The sequence below is a fragment of the Catharus ustulatus genome, chromosome 1 (assembly GCF_009819885.2).
Source record: "Catharus ustulatus isolate bCatUst1 chromosome 1, bCatUst1.pri.v2, whole genome shotgun sequence".
Classification (NCBI taxonomy): domain Eukaryota; kingdom Metazoa; phylum Chordata; class Aves; order Passeriformes; family Turdidae; genus Catharus; species Catharus ustulatus.
This window is the reverse complement of record NC_046221.1, coordinates 160,094,154-160,109,086: the sequence shown is the minus strand read 5'-3', so window position 1 is coordinate 160,109,086 and position 14,933 is coordinate 160,094,154. Positions and strand designations below refer to the sequence as shown.

General features: G+C 39.5%; 1 protein-coding gene across 7 annotated transcripts in view; it reads left to right on the top strand.

Moving 5' to 3' along the window:
* The window catches only part of TRAPPC9 (trafficking protein particle complex subunit 9), a 439,395-nt gene that overhangs the window by 34,545 nt on the left and 389,917 nt on the right, over positions 1-14,933 (top strand). For all 7 annotated transcript variants that reach the window (XM_033069168.2, XM_033069193.2, XM_033069144.2 and 4 more), the window contains 3 exons: positions 6,001-6,127; positions 9,573-9,718; positions 14,701-14,786. In XM_033069168.2, the coding sequence (XP_032925059.1) occupies positions 6,001-6,127; positions 9,573-9,718; positions 14,701-14,786 (359 nt within the window). The remainder of the gene's footprint in view (positions 1-6,000; positions 6,128-9,572; positions 9,719-14,700; positions 14,787-14,933) is intronic.

Sequence of the window (14,933 nt, the reverse complement as noted above, 5' to 3'; positions counted from 1 at the left end):
CCTAAAATTGCCATTGTCATGTAGGTACCTCTGATCATGAAGAAGAGTTCCCTCAATTAATTGAGGGAAAAGATAATACAGGTGTGCAAATGGAGGGACATTACAAGGTTTTTATTCCAGGAAAAAAAAATCCTTTGGGGAAGATCTACTTTAATTGGCAAGATGAAGACATGAAGAATTTGTGCTGTATTATTAAGTGCTAATTTTTTTGCACCAAAGGAAGTTATTTTAGGAGGTGCTATATTACTAAAATTCAAATATATTTTATGTGACATTTAACAGCTTAATACTGCTCTCTCACCCTGAATTCAAATTAAAGCACTGGATTCAAGGCTGCTGTTGAAATTGGCACTTTATATGGAAAAAGAAATAGCCATGTTTAAAAATGGATCATCCATGTACCTTAGTGATCTCTCCATATGATGTCCATTGAGTGTGGTTGGATGTGCCAAGAAAAGATGAGTGGGACAGGATTGATGCTGCAGAGATGAGGGATGGGATAACTCAGCTCTGCATTAGGAGAGAGAGCTGACATGTTTTCATTTTAAGTTTTCAGTTTCCCAGTTTTTTCAACACTTAAACCATCCTTTTCTGAAGCAAGTTTGGATCACCAGTGGAGGCATTGAAAATTTGAATCCTGATAAACCTTTCTGGCCAAATTCCTGTGACATTGCATAACAATATCCAAATCAATGTGTTGTCCTTTCCATCCTCTGTCTCTGCTTCTTCCACAAAACATCCAGAATCAGATCTGTTTAACACTTGCAGCATTTTATCTGTGAATATTCACAAAACCTGCCTTGCCCAGAAGCAGCTTTGCAGCAGTCCTTAACTTGATTTATCATTATAGAAGTTATCTATGCCCAATTTACTCTGCTTTTTGTAAAGATAGGACTCCTGGTATTCCTTAACATGAAAAAATTAATATTGATTTCAGTTTTTATATACTGATTTTGTGTGTACAAAATATATTTTTTTAGTATTGGAAGTATGCAGACATCTGAAGTTCTGAGGTATGTTGGAGAACCAGACACTGAAATTTTAATGGTGTCTTTAGGAACTCTGTCTTCAGCTATGTCGATTTTTAAAATGAGGTTTTAACTAGAAGTATTTTTGTGCAATCTGACTGGGACTTCATGTGTAAACATTTTATAGAATTATTAAAAACCTTGTAAAGGAAGATTGTGATGTGTTTAGTCAGTCTCTTCCCATTGTTTATTTCTAGGTCAGTCTTTTAAGAAGCAGAAAACATTTTGCTTCTAGAAGTCAGCTACTTTTAATTGTCTAAAATACTCTTTTCTTCCCCCTTCCTGCGAAGTGAGTAGTAAATTGAGAACTTATTTTCCAAAGATGAGCTATTACACACCAAATAATTGAGTCTTTTGTGTGGATGGAGTCAATCTCTGATATAGTTCATGAAAGCAGGTCTAACTCTCTGGTAGCATAGATTAATTATTTTCTTCTGATTTCTGCTCTTTTTATGTCAAACAGTGAATTTTATCAGTCTCTGCTGTTTTTATTTAAAGATTTATGTGGCTTGATTTCTTAAGGAAATGGGATTCATACTCTGCTGACTGCCAGTGCCTTTCTCCTAAGAACAGTTTGGGGTCTGTGGGGAGCACACACATTTATTGCAGTAGACAATAGGGGATGAACACCCAGGGATCCTGTGTTGCTTTCAAAGCACCCTGTTCAAATACAAGATTTCTGAGCAGTTTGAAGTTGTGTTTACTTGCTCCACGTATTTTTCACAAAAATATTAGTGGTGCTGTTTGTTTCTCAGACTGTGGGAAGTGCCATCCCCCAATCCATGTCAGAGTCAATGGGGTGGGAAAGCAGGGGGTGCTGCCTGCAGCTGAGAGGAGCTGCTCTGTTCTGCTGGGTTCCCAAACCCAGAGATGCAGGAGTGCCTTGCTCCTGCAGGTCTTGCTGAGGTGCTTTGCTCACACCTCTGGCTGTGCCTGGGGAAGGGAGATGCCTGAATACACAAATGTGGTGCTCCCTGTCTGCAGCTGCCCAAACCAGAGCTCAGGCACTGCCTGAAGGGCTGAGGAGCTTTGCAGATCCCAAAAATCTGTGATTAACTGCAGAGTAAAAGGTGTGCAGTGGCTGCTGTCTGTGAATTACCAATTTCTACTGCAGCTTTTGTGAGAGTCCTAATGTATTTTGTGGCCTTTTTGAAATTCTTTAGTTTAAAGAGTTCTCTGCATCTTCCTGGCAGAGTGAGGCTGAAGATTCCCCTGGAAGCAGACACAGACTTTTCTCTAGGGCTCACCAAGCAATTCTCATTTTGTGTGGGTGTGTGAAGGAAATACCACAATCATGGAATAGTCTGAGTTTGAAGCAACCTTAAAGTTATCCTGTCTGCTGTGGGCAGGGACACTTTGCACTATCCCAGGTTGCTCCAAGTCACATTCAGCCTGGCCTTGAACATTTCCAGGGATGGGGCAGCCACAGCTTCTCTGGGCAACTTGTGCCAGGGCCTCACTGGCCTCAGAAAATACATTTTTCCTAATACCTAGTGTAAACCTGCCCTCTGTCAGTCTGACTCCATTTTCCCATGTACTGTCACTACATGCTCTGTAAAAAGTCTCTCTCCATCTTTCTTGTACATTCCCTTCAGGCACTGGAAGGCCATATCCATGTTTATGGGTACAAAACCTGCTTTTTCCTTGTTTTTTTTCTGTCATCAGACTGACTTTTCTGTTTTGTTATATATCACTGTTAACTCATTAAGGAGATGTTTATGTTGTCCTGAGAGAGTTGAGTCAGGACTACTTCAGGAGCTCTCAGACTTCTCCTTTGTGACCATTATTTGATATTTTCAAGGGAGAAGGAAAGAGCTCAGCCAACACAAAGCACCCTGGACAATGAGGGTTTTTGTTAAAATGCTGATTCTGGCTTATTACTGAGGTAAAATTGGAGTCAGAAAGTGGAGCTGTTTGTTTTCAATATTTTAGTGAGCCCCATAAGGAAATGAAGTTGTTTCAGTGTGATTGATGGATCAGACAGGAAATATTCCCTTTATTCCACCTGGCTGTAGATTGGCTGTTGTACAGGGGACACCGTGACTTAATCAACACCACTTCAACCAGTTGTGGCCAAAGAACAAATATTGAGTTTTTATTCTTTGCCTTAGTGTTCAATGGGTAGTGACTAAACCTGAGTACAGCTATTTTAAGTTTCTTCAAATATTTAAGAGCACAGTTACAGCAATTGTGTTCTTATAATTTTCTGTGTTATCTGCCGAGACATGAACTGCTGTTTGTGTTACACTGTTAAATCACAGTTACTAAAGTGCTTAAAAATGTTAGTCTATAGCTGACCTTCTGTCCTGTCCTGGTCTGGTTTTTCAATGGCTCCATTATTGTGAAATACTGCTCCCCATGACTGTGAACTGAGCAGAAAGTGTTGCCTTTTTCACATTCAGTAGCTTTCAATCAGTAATGGTTTCTGACTGTGCATCTGAAGCTCTCAGTTTTTTATGTTCTCAGATTAGAAGAAGGTTTGAAGCAGCTTGGACACAAAACTAGTGCTCATTATATTGAGGTGAAGTAGTTAAGCAATGAAATTCTGTGAGTGAGGGTGGACTTGGAAAATTTTTGGTTGTCAGAAGCAGTCAAAGCCAATTTGGTATGAAATGGGGAAGCTGCTATGGGGTTATTCTGAGCAAACTGAGCAGAATATGCTCCAGTGTCAGTGCTGACAGTGGCTTTGCTCAGCTTTATTTGGTTACAGCCATTCTGTGATCCTGGTCTTCCAGTAAGTCTGGAGAGAAACTGAGGGGGAAAAAAAAAAGTGAACATAGTTAATCCAGATGAGAAAATAAGCTGTCACTCCTCAGTCAATAAGTGAGTCTCTAATACCTACACAAGAGTATCCAGTAGTGCTCCCAGCTGCAGGACAGGCTTTTAAAGCTGTTGAGGTGAATTCACAGGTCAGGGATCAAGTGGTGATTGCCTTCCTGCTGACCTGTACAAGCATGAAGGCACCAGGTGGGTAAAGACCTCCAAGAGCAGCTGGTTTTTGTCTCTTCTTTTCAAAAAGACAAGTGCTGGTGATGGCAGTCACAGAAATCTCCCAGCTGTGGGTTAGAAGGGAGGTTGAGGAGTTCAGTGGCTCCTCCCAGGAGGTTCTGTCAGAGCACAGTGTCAGGCAGCCAGAAGCTGTGAGAATTCAGAGCTGCAATTGCTGCAGAAGGTTTTGGCAACCACTGGGCCACAGAGGTCAGGGAGCTGAGCTGCTCCTCCAGGGAGGAGGTTCCAGTGTTTGCTTTCAGAAGTGGCTCTTGGGCAGGATCAGGCAGCTCTTCTGCATTGGGAATAGTTCCCATTGTGTCCTGCTGAGGTGGATTCCGTCAGCATCTTGGCTGAGATATGGTGCTAGGAAAAAGGAACTGAGCTGCTGGCCTGGCAGCAGCATGATTAAAGCTGTGCTTCACACCACATCAACATAGAAAAATGGTTTGGTTTGGCTTTTTTCTCATGGAAAGTGTGCTTGGGAGCTGCTACCGTGAAATAACCACATAAACAAATTCTTCTTTCAAATGGCAGCCTGATTTCTTTGAGAACAATAACTGACAATATTTCACACCAGGGAATGAAAGCCCTTGCTCAGGAATGGCAGCCCTTTGGTTTCAAGCACAATTAAGCACATGCTGTAGTATTATCTTCATCATTCCTGGTAGCTGTGAAGATTTCCATCTCAGTGGATTCTGCTTGTGTTATGTGCCCTTGCTCATAATATAGCAAATAAGCTGAAAATTTTGATGGTAATACTCAGCCTTGACCCACTACAGCTCCTGGCTGTGCTGTGGTGCTCTGAGTGTATATGGATGTCTATTTAATGTGGTTTTGGGAATATTTCCTACAGGCAATTAAAATGTGGGGAATGGCTCAAGAGATTGGTGTGTGAAACACAGACAGGAGCAAGGCAGTTTGTCAGTTGTGCAGCATTAATTCCATAGTGAAGGGGATTGCAATCAATGTTTATTTGCTTTGAAGGAGTGTGTACACTAGGCTGGATTGATGTGGGCAGCACAAGCATTGCTGGCTGTTTGTGCTTTTCAAGGCCCAAAATGGTGTTTTGGGCAGGTTTTGGTGTTTTTGGCACGGTTTACAGGATGTTTCTTTCACATTTTTCTCACTCCTCCCTCTCACAGCTGCTATGCAGCATTTTTTACCCATTCTTAAATATGTTCTTACAGAGGTGCCACCAGCAATAAGTGACTGGCCCAGCTTTGGGCAGCAGCAGGTTTGTTTTGGGGGTGTCTGGAATGGGCTCTGTCATGGAGATACCCTGGTGCACCATTAAGATCAAATACAATTTTGTGTTGAGGCTTTATATTTCCAAACAGACTTTTTTTTTCTGGAGACACAATTTTACATATTGTTGAAAAGAATTGCTGGATAAAACTAAAATACAATTATTGTGCATTCTTGAAGATAACTCACATAATATATATTTATTTGAATGTGCTTGTATTTTTAAGCAAAACCAAAGAAAATAATTCTTACCAGTTATTATGATTTAGTAGCATAACACAGTACAATTATTTTGAGGATTAGATAGTTTCCACACAAGTTAATATCAAAAGTAATTTGTTTCTCTTCATTGGCTTTGATATTATTTAATCTAATGTTTCAGAGCAGTCCTTGTTCCCATACAATGCTGTTATTAATAACCTTAATATGTGTGAGGCCAGTTGTTTCATTTGGAGATATAGATTTAATAGACAGAATTGTAAAAAATTGTATTTTGACAATAAAAAAAAACCTAACAAAAAATAGGTATAGACTGGCACTTGAGAAATTCTGAGAAAGCTCTTTTGCTTAAGGTCACTTAATTATATTTGATCCATCTGTCGAGGTTGAACATAACTCCAAGTGCTGAATGCAGGAATTAGTTGGCATGCCATTTGAGTTATTTTGTACAAAAAAAAGGCTATAGTCTCAGTTAAATGTGAGTTTGAATTTTTTTTTTTTTAATTTTGTTTTCTAGAAAAGAAAGATGTCACGCAGAGCTTGGAAAGCTACACGGCAAAATGCCCTGGGACAATGGAAGTCATCACTCTTCCAGATGGTTTGAAGCTACCTCCTGTTCCCTTCACCAAATTGCCTATTGTGAAGTAAGACCAAAACACAATCTTTAATTTTTTCACAGTACCTGTCAAATTTTAAAGGATACTGAAAGGATGCAGTCATGTCACTTTATGCATGTGGATCACAGGAACATGGAAAAATGTCAAAATGTCAAATTGTTTTGAGAAGCTCTTGAGCAGAAATAGAGCCTTTGACCAGAAAATACTTTGTGGCCTTTAGTTTCAGTAAGAGAGAAGATTTGTTTTTTGGAAGAACTGTCCTTCAACAGTTTCTTACTCAATTGAAGGAAGGTATTTTGCTGCAGCTGAGATTTTAGTTGAATACTTGAGCATTTCAATACTGAAGGTCTACGAGTTGGATGCAGTCTCCATCCACAGAGCTTGGAACTCACCTGGAAGTGATGCTTTTTGTAATTCTCCCTTTCCAGATGCTGCATTTTCAAGCTGGCACCTTCACTGGCCTGTTATATATCTCAGTTCCATTCAGGCACATCATGCAGTCAGGCCAGTAAATAATAACTTGTTCAGGTTAAAACCTGGCATGAAATATTAGAGAGAGAAAGCTGCTGCTGGGTATCAATAATAGAAGGCTGAAAGAAAATATTTTCTTTTTGAAGGAAAGGTAATTCCTATTCAGGAAAAGTATGCTGAATAACAAAGAAAATGGGGCAAATGCTGATGGAATCCTTCTTCATGGGAGTCCTGCACTTAGTCATAGCATCATGGAACCATGGAATAGTTAAAACTGGAGAAAGCCTTTAGGGTGATCAAGTCCAACCATCAACCCAGCACTACCACCATGTTCACCATTAAACCATGTCCTCTGATGCCAAATCCATACATTTTTTGAACACTTTCAGGGATGTTGACTCCACCAGCTCCCTGGGTAGCCCCTTCCAACTTGACAACCCTTTCCATGGAGAAAATTCTTCTAATATTGAATTTTAAACTCCCCTGGTGCAATCTGAGGCCATTTCCTCTTATCCTGTCACTTGTTACCTTAGAGGAGAAACTGGAAGAAGAGGCCAGTCAGGGTTCTGGCAAGTGATTCACAAGACTTCAGAGGGAAAGACTTTGTGTCACTTAAAATGTTTTGTATGCTGAGAGAGAAGGACAAATGTATCCACTTGTATTATCAACTTGTCTTGATTTGGCTGTGCTTGGAATTTTGGGAATAGCTCCTTCTGTTTTGCCATGGGTTGAGGAGCCCAGCATCAACTTTAATTAACATTTAAGATTTGCTGGTCCTCTCCTCTTCCTTCTTGTCTTTTAAAATTTCTATAAAAGCCATAGTAATAATAATTTGTACTCCAATGAAATATTAGTTGAATTTAGATACAAAGCCTCTGTTTACATCTGCCAGCAGATCTGGTGTTGCAGAGCTGCCCAGCCCATTGGGAACCAGCTGTGCTGTTGGACTGCAGAGCTCTCTGAGCTAAATCGTGCTAATTTTTGTGACATCAGTTAAAAATGTGTGGAAATGTCATTTTGATGAATGTTGAATAACCTCAGGTTATGATTCAATCCATGTTAGAGCCCTCTAGAAACCCACATTTACTGATGGGGATGACTTCTGTTTACTGTTGGCATTTCATGGTCTATGAGTTTTAATCCATTTAATGTGGGGTGCTTATTTTGGATGTGAATTTCTTAATCAAAATACTGTCAGGCATGGAAATGTCACAGTGAATAGGAGCACAGTGGCAGTGTTACCTTTTCTGTTCTGTTCTATTCTGTTACTCATGTTCACTATGAAATCATCATCTGGTATTTTCCTCAGATAAAAGAATGCACTATTCCCATTTTTATATTTTACCTGTGCTAAAGGTAATTGTCTTACTAATATACTTAAAAGCAGAAATTTTTTCTTTCTTTTCACCACTGCTGCTTTTAGTTGTCCTTACATACTACCCTTACTACTTCAAATTTACTCAGTGCCATTTTTTCCCTTCCTTCTGCTTATTTAGTATTGTGGGATTTCTTGAAAGAAAAATAAATTTTCCTTTCCCATGTAAGCAAGGCTGTTTTTAATGAACATTTTCCAAATGCAGGATTTTGATTTTCTGGGTAGTTAGTGAAATTAGCTAGTAATTCCTAATTGTCGTTCATTTGCACTCAGTGGTGTCAGGCCAGGGGACATGACTGAAGCTTTTCACACCAAGGAATTAAAAAATCTGCCCTCCTCTGTCTGACCTGTGAGAGTACAGCTCTCAGATACGTGGTTGAGGAATATTCCTTCTCCTGTCATGCATTCAGGTTATCCACCAGGATTTATAAAATAACCATGAAGGAGCCAAAGCATTTTCCTCTGTATATAAAATGAAATTCCTTATTATTACCTTTTTATCAAATTCAGTGTTTATTTCCTCAAATAAGTATAAGTTTTGCTTTAAGTAACATTCTAATTTGTAAAATAATTCTCTCAGAAGAGGTTTTAAAATATGAAATATCAGGGGTCTCTTACAGTTTCCTTCTTATTCCTCAGGCTCGTTGTCTGTGATTTTGCAAATGATTTTGATGCTGGCACTAAATATCACCAACATGTAATATATGGATGTGATTTATTTCTTCTTTAACCTACTTTTAGTGTTATTTAGTAATTTCTTATCAGGTGTTTTGTTTCACAAGAGAACTTGTCTCTCTAGTGTTACTCTTACAGCTTCAGTATTTTTCAGCAGAAATGCACTATCTTGGTTTCTTGTGTGTGTCTGCTTTCTATTCCTGTGATACTGATTTATCTGTTCTTTATTGTGCTGAGTTCCTGATTTGAAGTAATTGGGTGTCCTACAGGTTTACAGAATGCTGCTGATTTTACTGAATATCCACCAATTTATTACTTGTTTTTCTGCCCAAAATTTAGTCTTCACTTTCCCCTCAGCATTGGAAGAGCAGTGATTTCCCTGCATAGCATTGTAGGGAATTGGGTCTAGCAGGGATGTGTCTAGTAAATAATTTGTTTTCTGTCTATTTGTAATTGCTTCCTGGTTGTTTAACAAACCCACTCACATTTCTGGGACATTTCCTTCCTTCCTTCCAGCAGCAACTCCACATTTTCACTGAATTAAAACCAGCTTTATTCACTGTGGAGAAGTTTCTTTATTTGTGCTGGCCAGTGAAATCTTGTCTGGCTTCTAGTCTGGGTTTAAGTTAAATATTTGGCTGCTTTCTGCACTGGAGTTGTGGTTCAGTCTGCACTTAAAAAATAATAGCTGGATTTCAAATCACTGTTCTGGCTAGTTTTGGTTTTGTTGGTTTCTAAAGAAGACTTTTTTTCCCTTTGTTATTTGTTTTCTGAATCTGCAGTTTCGTAGGGTTGGTGTTACTTCCTCCTGTATTGTAAATGTTTAAAGTTTTCCATTTCAGGTATTTTATTCTCAGACTGACATTTCATATTTATCAGTTCTTTTTTAACACAGTCACCTGTTACAAAATAGAATAAATGAAATAATTAGAAATTGTTTTCACTTGACAGATCTGTGAAGCTCTTGAACCTCCCAACCAGTCTCCGACCTCATAAAATGAAAAGTTTACTTGGTCAGAATGTGTCAACCAAAAGCCCCTTCATATATTCTCCAATTATTGCACACAGTCGTGGGGAAGAAAGAAATAAGAAAATAGGTAAGAATAATTTACAGTATTTTCTGTTATTTTGTTAAATTAGAGAATCTTCTGTGGTCAGGGAAGGGAAGCCTGAACATTGCTGTATTTTATTTGAGATAACCAGTTCTTATCCCAAAGTCCTGAAGGAACAAATCTTTTTTCTCTGGGGCACAGTTTCATATTCAAAAGAAGAACAGAGTCTCATAGATAATAACATTGATTTTTCAGAAGAGATAAACTAGTTTTATTTCCTTCTCAAACAAAAGAGAATTCAGGGAAAACTGTGTTCTGACATGCTCTGCTTGGCAGCCACCACAGTTTCAGTGCCCTGAGGAAAATTCACTGTTGTGGTTTTTCCTTTTCCTATTCTGATTTAACAAACTCAGAGTGATGAACTGTCTGATTAGTCCCTTTTACTTAAGGACAGTTCAGCCAAGAAAAAGTTTTTAAATCCTGTTAGCAATATCAGTCATTTTCTTTTTATAAAGATTATAAAGCCTTTCATGCAGTAATTGTGCCATTGGAAAAAGATTAGAAGTTTGTTTAAATCCTGGATTAAGTTACAAATATTGGTAGTTCTTTTTGTGGCTTTTGTGAATATCATGTGCATGATTATTTTTTCCCAGAGGCATCAATGTCAGCACAAAAAGATTTGTGTGACTGTGGAGCAGAACTGGTTGTAAAAACTTCAGAAATTTGCAGGATGTTTTATCTTAACTTGGCTCCTCGTTCCTCTGGACTGTGCTGGCCTGCAGGACCAGTTTTCTGAGCATCTCTGATGGTTTCCTCTTGCCAAAATGTGTGGGCTGTGCTCCTGCTGAGGACCCTGATTTTGGTTGAGGTGATATTCCTCACCCTGAGAAGAACATGCATGTTTTCTAGTTGGGTTTGTGGTGATGTGCATTTTCAATAAATAGCTGCAACAGGAACGTTGGGATGTGCAGAGTCAGGGATGATTATGTGGCAGTTTGGATGCACTTGGCTCAGTGTGACTTTGCTGCAGCTCTACTTCCATTTCAAAAGAGAAAGGAAAGAATAATTAATTAAAGGATAAATTAAAAATGTTCCCCTATGTGCACATCTTAAAGTGCTCTCCTGATTTCTCTTAATAATTTACTGAAAGTTTGATTACTACTAAATTTTCAACATTTAATCTCTTAGCTATACCATTATGTGTTTTTTTCATTTGAATAAAACCTTATTCCCAGTTTTTCACACAGTTGTATAATGCAGTATTCTCATTCTTTGATGAATACAAAAGGAGCCTGCATTTTTGAACTGGTTAGGATTTGTTTCGCTGCTTTGTGTTCCATAGGAGATTTACATTTTACAGTGAATTTTCTTCTTTTAGGTTTTTATTTAGCCTAAGGAGATGTCTGATTGCTTCTGATCCTGTACAGCATTTGTCTTTTGAAGTATATAAACATTGCAGTCACTGCTAAAAGCCTCTAATGTTTCAAAGTTTAGGGAACAAAAGAAAATACAAAATAGAAGCAGATACTTCCTTTGAAAGAAGCTGAGAAATTTATAAACTTCGAAATTAATGAGAGTATTTTAATGGTAACCATTTAACATTAATTAAAAACAACAAGAACAAATGAACTGTTTTTCTTACATGGAGATAGTACTCCATATTTTGGTTAAATTATTGTTTTACAGCAAAGGAAATCAAGCACTGTTGAAAAACCAAAGGGAAACAAAACCCATTTAGAAAGTCTTGAAATGTTTTCTGCTTTCAACTTGATAAGCTTTTCTGATTGGAAACAATAACAGGGATAATTATATTCTAGTTAAATTGCTTTAATAGCATGCTAGTCATAAAAAATAAACCTACTGATTTTTGACATGAAGTGTTCTGTTGGTTTTGAGTGCTGATAGTCTAAAGCAGCAAGAATATATAATATAGTTCTGTTAGTAAATCCAGCAGCTCTGTCATACCTGTATTAGCTGACACAAATGTAGCTCATTTTGCCTTTCCTTTCAAAACCTTTTCCCCCAAGGAAACAATTCTGTAGCACTGCCCTGGCACATTTTTCACAGGGGATTTCAATCTCATCTCAAAAACCTCCATCGATTCAGACTCCACCATGTCCCTGGGGAGGTTGTTCCACTGAATTACTGTTCCTACTGAAACAAAAAAAAATTAGTAGGAAAATAAAACCTGTTTCAGTGCAACTGGTGTCTGTTAGCCTTGGTCTTCTTCCTGTGGCTCCTTGTCAAGAAAGAGCTTCTGTCCTCTTTGTGCAGCCCTTAAGTACTGGAGTGATGATTCCACCCCAGAGAGGATCTCACTCCTTTATTCTTTCCTCATCAGGGGTGCTCTCCAGTCCTTGATCACCTTTGTGGTGCTCCTTGGGATCCTCTCCAGCCCTGTCTGTGTCTTTCCCAGCTGTGGGGACCACAGCTGGACACAGCTGTGCCTGGCAAGCACGGGGTGGAGTGGAATGATCACCTCTGTGTAGTGGAGAAGGAGATGGGCTCAGCCCAGCAGGGTGATGAGTGGAGGGACTGTCAGTCAGGGGAGTGCTACAGGTGAAGAACCAGGAGGAAGGTTCCTCCTCTTCCTCCTCCTCAGAATTTGACAAGTAGGACTGGCACCTACAACAGGGGTGAGGCTCTGGGATTAGAAGGCAGAGTGGGACAGAGTGGCCTCCTAAAGCAGCACCAGCTGAACCCTGCATCACAGCCTCCTCTGTTAGCAGAAGGTGCTTCTCATAGGAGACTCCCTCCCTTCTAAGGGGAGCAGAGGGCCCCATGTGCAGACCTGACCCAGCTCAGGGGAAGTCTGCTGTCTCCCAGGGGCTCAGGTGAGGGACACTACTGAAAAATTCCAGTCTAGAAAGACCCTCTGATTACAGTCTGCTGTTGGTTGTTCAGACTGGCAGCAGCAAAACAACAAAGAGAGGTCAGAGGCCAATCCAAAGGGACTTCAAGGCCCTGGGACAGTTGGTGCAGGGATCAGGAGCACAGGGTGTGATTTCCTTGATCCTTCCAGTAGCAAGGAGTAATATTGATAGGAACAGGCAGCTCCATTAGGTTGATGTGTGGCTCTGAGGTTGGTGTCAATGGAAAAAACATGGGATTTTTGACCATGGGATGATCTGTCAACACCTGAGGGGATGAGCCTTTCTCAGATGGGAAAATGAGTTTTAGCACAGGAGCAATGGGGTTCACATTGCTTTGAGCTAGCTTGGAAGGAGGAAAGGGAGAAAACCAGGCTCTCCCGTGATGAGCAATGGCATTTTGTGCCAAACCTTGAGGATCCTGATGGGATCCCTCAATCTGCTTCACCAGGTGTTGACCACAAGGCACCACACCTGAAATGTTTCCACACTGATGCACACAGCATGAGGAGCAAGCACCAGCTGGGAGCTTTGGCCCTGTCCCAGAAGTTTGACATCAATGGCTTAAGTCAAAGGTGGTGGGATGGATCCTGTGCCTGGAGAGCCCTGCTGGATGGTTGTGCTTTCAGAACAGACCTTTCACAGTGTGGGCATTGCTGGAATGTGGAGATTCAGGACTGCAGTGCTGCTGCAGGTGCCTCTGTTGCTGTAGTAAATCATAGTGGATAACTGTACAGAGCAGTCACTGGCTGTTTTGGGGGCTGCAGAATGCATAAAGCATCATGGACACTAATAAGCAATTAAATATGAAATGTAGAGAACATTTCATACCACTGTGAATTTAAAAGTTTTGTTTTAATCAACAGTTTTGCTTTTCAGGTTTCACAGTAATATAACCCATTAACATCTGTGGATGTATGTGCTTAATTTCCACTAGCATTAATTGGAGATAAACATTTGCATTAAGTACATCTCCCTTGAGCTCTCTAATATTGCTTGCAAAATGTAATCAGATAGTAAATGATTGTGAATGTACAATTAGAGTACAGATTGCTTCAACTATGCATTAAAGTCTTAATATTGATAATCCAGGTTTTTACTGGACATTTCCTAATATCCTAGTAAAAAACTGTTAGCAATGTATGTTAAAATCATTGGGTAAACTAATAAGAACTAATCCATGTATGTTATAATTTAGCTTATAATCATGATTTATTTAACAAATGTAATTAAACCACCTTTTGTTTACTTGGACTGCAGATCCTCAACTTGCAGGGAAAATCTTGCTACATTCAGTTTAAGGACTGAACTTCACGTGCATGTGGCTCATTGTGAGAAATTTGGAAGGTGGACACAAATTTGGGGGCTGAAAATGTTATGAAGTGCTGATATAAAAGAATCTTTCTGAACAATTACTCAAAATTTGCATCTCTGCTGCTGATCTCCATAATCTCCCACAGAACCACAGAATTACAGAATGGTTTGGGTTGGAAGGGGCCTTAAAGATCATCCAGTTCCAACCTCCCCTGCCATGAACAGGGACCTCTTCCACTAGTCCAGCCTCATCTCCTTAAATTATAAAACTCAAAAACCACTAAAATTGGCAGAGTGAAGTATCTTTAAAGTTGAACCTGTCTCGTGCTAAGATATAAACTGCAAGTACATCTTTTTACCTGGCCTCCTTTATTTCACTGTCTCTTTATTTACTTCATATAATCAGCTGTGTCTATATGAGGACTTGTGATTTCCTTCTTCCTGTTGTGATCATTTCTTACCTGGTTGATTCTTACCCAAGTCTCCAATATCAAGGCCATGTGTACTCTGCATAACTCCAAGTATGGAAACCTGTAAGTGTTGACCATGAAGGTTGTGTTTTGAATTGATGAAGTAGTGTTTTGGATTGATGCCTGAGTTAATTTTGCCAATAAAGCATTGGGTCTTTAGAGCACTATTGCTGTGTTAATGAATGTTTCCAGTCCCTTAACCTATTGCTTTGCCTGGGATTTACAGCTTGTGTCACACAATGCTCTTGAGCAGGACTTGCAGATTAGAGAGAGATATTAAGCATTATAGCAATCTGACAGCTCAGCTGCTGCTTTTTTTTATAACCCTATGATTAGATTATTCCTGCCTTAATTCTGTGATTATTCCTTGCAGACTTCCAGTGGGTGCAGGGAGATGTGTGTGAAGTTCAGCTGATGGTGTACAACCCTATGCCTTTTGAGCTCCGAGTAGAAAACATGGTATGCATCTTTCTAAATCTTCTCTTTTTGCTGTTTTTCTAAAAAAAATCCTATGGCTTTGTATATATATTCTTAAAAGATGGTTTAAGCCAGCACAACCTCAGTTTAACAGTGTGGTGGTGCCAGTTTTCTCAGATTTTTGGTGAT